The sequence below is a fragment of the Limulus polyphemus genome, unplaced genomic scaffold (assembly GCF_000517525.1).
Source record: "Limulus polyphemus unplaced genomic scaffold, Limulus_polyphemus-2.1.2 Scaffold39, whole genome shotgun sequence".
Classification (NCBI taxonomy): domain Eukaryota; kingdom Metazoa; phylum Arthropoda; class Merostomata; order Xiphosura; family Limulidae; genus Limulus; species Limulus polyphemus.
Window position 1 is genome coordinate 1,307,744 of NW_013665649.1, and position 5,877 is coordinate 1,313,620.

The 5,877-nt window shown below is 32.2% G+C and overlaps 1 protein-coding gene across 1 annotated transcript in view; it reads left to right on the forward strand.

Moving 5' to 3' along the window:
- Window positions 1-5,877, forward strand: part of LOC106461496 (SCY1-like protein 2) — a 177,154-nt gene that overhangs the window by 129,172 nt on the left and 42,105 nt on the right. The window contains exon 5 of the mRNA XM_022388724.1: window positions 1,253-1,399. Within this exon, the coding sequence (XP_022244432.1) occupies window positions 1,253-1,399 (147 nt within the window). The remainder of the gene's footprint in view (window positions 1-1,252; window positions 1,400-5,877) is intronic.

Genomic DNA, 5,877 nt, shown 5'->3' on the forward strand with positions numbered 1-5,877 from the left:
TTAACAGTATAAGTTATGTATGTTTCTAAATATAAATTCAATCTAAATAAACGTTAATATTAAAATAAATATATATAATAACAAATTCGTTACAATTGTAATATTATAGATATTTCGAAATTTTTTATTAGGAGTGATACTTTGTGCTTTTAATTATAAGGTACTTAATTTTTCCTACAAAATTTTAAGAAATGGTTTGATTTCAAGCAAATGCGTGTTTAGGTATATTTAAATAGATAACTAGATGGATGTTTCTATTCAGAGGTTGAGTACGTTTTATTAAAACAATTTTGGATTTTCACCAAGACGCTAAGCCCGGTTATGTTCTACCTAATGACCGTGCATCTTGACAGTAGTCCTGCTCCGTAGTTTTCATAGCAAAAGACTCTTTTGTAAAGCTATCACGTAAAAAGGCACACTCCTCCCTGAAGGCTCACTTCAACAGCTCAATCATCACAGAAAGCCAAAGTCATATGCAATTTGACCAGTTTTTCTTTAAACTGAATAGCATGAATGCCCATTTCTTTCTCCAACTACAGGAGGTATGTGGCAGTTGAAGTGATATATCGTAGAAGTAAATTACATACACGTGACTTGTATCCCTTCTCAAAACGGAATTTTTTTTTGCTTATGTTACTTACTATTACCTAGGACACATGAGCTGGTTTTACTGCTGACCTTTGTGTTTGTGAATTTTCCCATCATACAAGACGCCTCGATTTGCCTCCCACGGCTGGTGTGCGACTTGTTGCAGGTCTCTTTCTGGATGGTCCAGATTCCCCAAGTTTATCCATTACCTATTGATTTTCATGTTCAAAGCCGTTTTAGTTTAATGTACTCAACACCCTGTATATTATAGATTTTACGCTCCTACTTCTTTGTTTCTGTGAAACTGTTTACTAAATGCATTTATCCTATTTGACTTTCCTATACTTTGTTTATAGGTTCTTCTTAATACTCTTCTTATTTACCTGACTTATAACAGTAATGTCAGCACTAAACGAAAAGAAAATCTTATTATTCAAATGGCTATCTAATTAAACTGTACTTGACACCTCACTAGAACATTTTTCCATAATAAATGGTTTTCTGTCTACTGCTGACTCATCTGTTTACGTTTCTAATAAGTAATATTCTTGCATATCTACTTGTACATCTGGTTGTTTATTTATAATGTATTAAGATAATCTATCGTTACCACCTTCTGTATGAGATTAATAACATAAAACTTTTCTTTATCTTTTTCTTGTAGATTACTGAAGGTTTGGCTTTTCTGCATTACTCGTGTAAGCTTATCCACAGAAACGTGTGTCCACAGTCTGTAATCGTTAACAGAAGAGGAACGTGGAAGTTAGCTGGATTAGAATTCACTGAGAAGTGTAATGAAACCGATATTCTGGTAACGTACAATGTATAATTTCCTTCTGAAAATTTGTCTAAACGAAATTTCTTTTATTAACTTTTCTAATAAATATTAACATCAAATAAAATTATCCTCAGCTTACTTTAGGCACAATGCTATGATCTTTAAATGATTCATCCTGCTTTCAATTTAAGCGAAGAAATGTGTTTGGTTTGACCCTCGTCAACTTTCAATATACTATCCTAGATTCCACCTTCACAGTAGTGTTTGGAGAAGATTCTCTCGAAGCAGGTTTCTATTTTGTTACATCTTCATTTTCTAAACCAGCCAGGGAAAATGAAACAATCTTACAAGTTCGAAGTAAAACTAAATAAAACTCTACTGAACCAGTGTTGGCTTAAATTAAGTAATCAAAAAAAGTCTCGACTTTGTGGATTATATTGCCAAATCCCAATCCATCCGAGGTTAAATCATTAAAATGTAACTGTACATAACCTATCTTTTAGGCGCATCATTTTGTAATTTAATTTTTTAAACTGTCAGAAGTTGTGAGATTTTTAGATGTAAACGTAATTTTATCATAACCAAACTAAGAAGTATCGACGTTACTTCATTAAGACGCTAAAGACCTTTATACAAGTAAAGTTTATTCAGTACTTACTTTGATTTATCTAAATGGGCATTTAATAAGTCGATTTTCTAGTTTTCATTCAAAGTTAAAATATTTGTTGATAGTCAATAACAGCTTGACAGTTTTATCTGTCATAACCAGTTTATCTAATTCTTTTTCTTTTTTTTATCACGAATTGAAATCTATGAGTTTAATAATATTTGAACGAAACATTTAATTAGAATTTATACGTTACTCATGTATACATTTAAAGACATGATATACGTTCAGAAAGAATTTTTAACACAGAAGAAGATTTTATTTGCCTCCTAGGATATTTTACCATTAAAATTCATCTTTATGATTAAAAAATATTTTAAGAGTTTCGGTAAATCAGTAAAGAGATGCTGTTCTTGGTATTTGTTAAGTGACTATTTCATAATAATTGAAAGAAAATTAGAAATACTTAAACAAATCATTCAAGATATGCACAAACAACTTTTTTGAAAAATGTCTTCATTTTCTATTACGTTCTCCAACATAAGTTAATACAGCCCATTTTTTGGCAAATTTTCGAATTTCAAAAGTCCTCTATATTAGACTCTTGACTTATTGTTAACAAAATATTTAACAATTAACAGCTAAAGAACTTCTGCAGCAAGACAGCTGACAAAATATATAATTAACTATCCCCCGCAGTAGTTCAAAAATTTGTTTTATGAACACACATATATATAAAGAGATTTCATTGTTGGAGTCATAGAAAAAAAGCTTTTGTTACGTCACTGAAACAGCCAAAATTAGATTTACTGTCCTTTTGTATGTTCTTAAGCACAAAGCTACAAAACAAGCTATTTGTCCTCTACTCTTCGCGGGTATCTAAGCCCAGTTTTTAGCATTATAAACCCTCAGACTTACCGCGATAATTACAAAGTTAATTAATGTTAATATATCTACAATACGTTTAGTGTTATTTTATTGTTTAAAGGACAATATGTATTACTATGCTTACTAAACAAAATTAATCACACTTCAGAAAAGAAAAAAAAACGACTTCATTTAAACCCAACGTTTCGGCTTACGCATTTCTTAATAGTTACAGCGTCACATATAAACGCAAACTGTAAACCGAAAGGAGCATGTATAACACTTAAAAACTGACTTAACAATGGTAATGTCACGTGCTATGACACGTGCGTTAAAACGAATTAAAATAACTAAGCGCCAGAAAATCGCAAGCTATAGAACACACACACACACACACACATTAGTAACGATAATTACAAAGGCCAGGAATTATTTTTATCTATTTTAGATTTATAAGACTGAACCAAGAGAGACTGCTCTGCAAAATTGAAACACTAATATTAATATCACTTCTGAAAATTATTTGTCATAAACAAACTGCTGTCCATCAGAAATAGTAACTTTTATAATTTCAATTCTGATGTAAATATCTTACTTTTCTCATTTATTTTTATTCTGTTTTCACTGTGTTATTTTCATTAACTTTATTGTATTTATTTATACAATTACAGTAAAATATTAATGACGCCTCAGAAGTTCACCTGAAACATCAAGATTTCTAGGCTCACACGAAATAAACATAATAATTTCCGAATATCATTCAAAAACTACAGTATTTAATTTCTTCTATCTAATGAAGTGACATTCTCAAAACCAACTTTACTGTTTTTTCTCACTGAAATGATGTTGAATCTAATGAATCTATGCCCTTAAGCTATGCTGCTTTCACAAAATTATAGCAGATTTTCAATTTATGGGCGGGGCATACTTATTATCCTTTATGCGCTAATGGAACTAATGATACCATTCATAGTATTTTTAATTAAACATTTTAAATCGATCCAGTGAACGTGAATGAATACAATATAATTACGTATGTATTTTTTTAAGTATTTGCATAAAGAATTAAATTCAGGTTGAGCTCGTAAGTTAAACAAAACTACATGTGTAAATAAAGCATGATTTCTGTAAATTATTGCATATGCGCAGTAACAACCTACTTTTTTTTTATTTAAGGCACACATACAAGACACTACGAACGAATGAAATAACTACTATAAGTTAAATATTATTAAGTGGATATTTGTTCACGAAAAACCATGGTTCATGTACATTTTAATATAACTTTTGTAGAGCTAGCACCTGAAGTAGCCTCATAGCAGAAATGAAATGAAAAACTATTTTTGTGTTTTGAGAGTTTAGATCATTAAATCTCTAGTTCGTGGCGAACTGTACTCTCAGAACGTCAATACATAAATTGAAATTTGATTTATATTATTGCCTTCTCGAGATTTGCTTGTTATATTTTATTACATACCATGCAATGTTTAAAGTTGGTTTCTCTTCAATGCTGGAACAGTACATTACACTTGATGTAGCCCAAAGGGTAAAATAGTTGCGTACATTTTATGTATATCACTCGATAGTTTACGGGTAACGACTATTTTAATAAGGTTATGATAAACTATATGTAATAAGTATTTTAATAAGATGTAGGTTATGTCCGAAAGTACATAGTTGCCTGAGCTAGCTTCGAACTCTAACTATACATAACAAAATAGTTGCGATAGAAAAAATAGTAGGCTAGACTGTTAGGCGAGTTACGGAAAGTATCATTTATTGTCTCATGTAGGCCTAACACTCCTCATAAAAAAATCAGACAAGACTTTTAGGTCAGTTGCTTCCGCCCCCCAGTGGCACAGCGGTATGTCTGCAGACTTACAACGCTAGAGTCCGGGTTTCGATACCCGTGGTGGGCAGAGCACCGATAGCCCATTGTGTAGCTTTGGGCTTAATTACAAATAATCAGTTGTTTCCATTGTTTCTCCAGCTTTCGGCATTTAATTCTGCATTTTACATTGGCACTTTTTTTCTGTGATGTTTACACAGCCTAATGAGCCCATTCATGATACTGTTACGTCTCCGTTCGTTAGTTAATTTTCCGTAACTTCGTTCCGACGAAACTTTAGAAACTTTCTTAAATAAAACTGATTTATTCTTTCTGAATATAACTTTGCGATACACTTAATTTCAACAGTCGCGCTATAACAAACGCTATAATTCTCAACGAACGTTTCACGTGCTCAACAATATTCTCTCTCCGCAGTTCAATTACACAATCATTGTTCCGTCACGTTGTGACCGTCTTATATATACAATACTAACACCTATCTAGTAATCTCCCGACAATTCACGAAGGTTCGAGAAGGACGTGGCGTGATACTAGTCACGTGTCCTCGCTGATGCAACAATACTTTTGATTAAGTGTTTTAAATACCTTCAGTGTACGTGAATAAAATATGAGTCCAAACCGCCACTAAACACTTTTCGAAAGACTACAAGAATGACAGTAAACTTTATCTTAACATAAGTAAATAAGGTTTACAAATAAAAACAAATCTGGTTAAAAAAAAATCTATCGATATATGCTACTTTTGTGAGCTATAAATATGACCAAGCTTTTATTTCACCAGTATCGATGTAGCAACTTTTGATTGTGAGAGTGTTTTTTCAATACACTTTTATTCGAGAAGAAAGTTTTACAGGGACAGTAATACTGTTTCCGTGGCATCAAAACATCCAGTGTCTCCCTTTTTTCCTCCAGAAATTGGTTGATCGTCAGACAAACGTGGCGAGCTTTAAACCTATTTTATGAGCAATAGGAAAATATAAGCAAACTACTACTTACAATATCAATGAATTTCAACCTTCCCTTACCTTCTCTTACTGAGAAAGTGTTACAAGAGAAATTATATAGCAGGGTTGTAATATGGTGAAGCTAGGTGTCGACTGTTTGTTATGGATTTCGCACAAAGCCACACGAGGGCTATCTGCGCTAGCCGTCCCTAATTTAGCAGTGTAAGACTAGAGGGAAGGT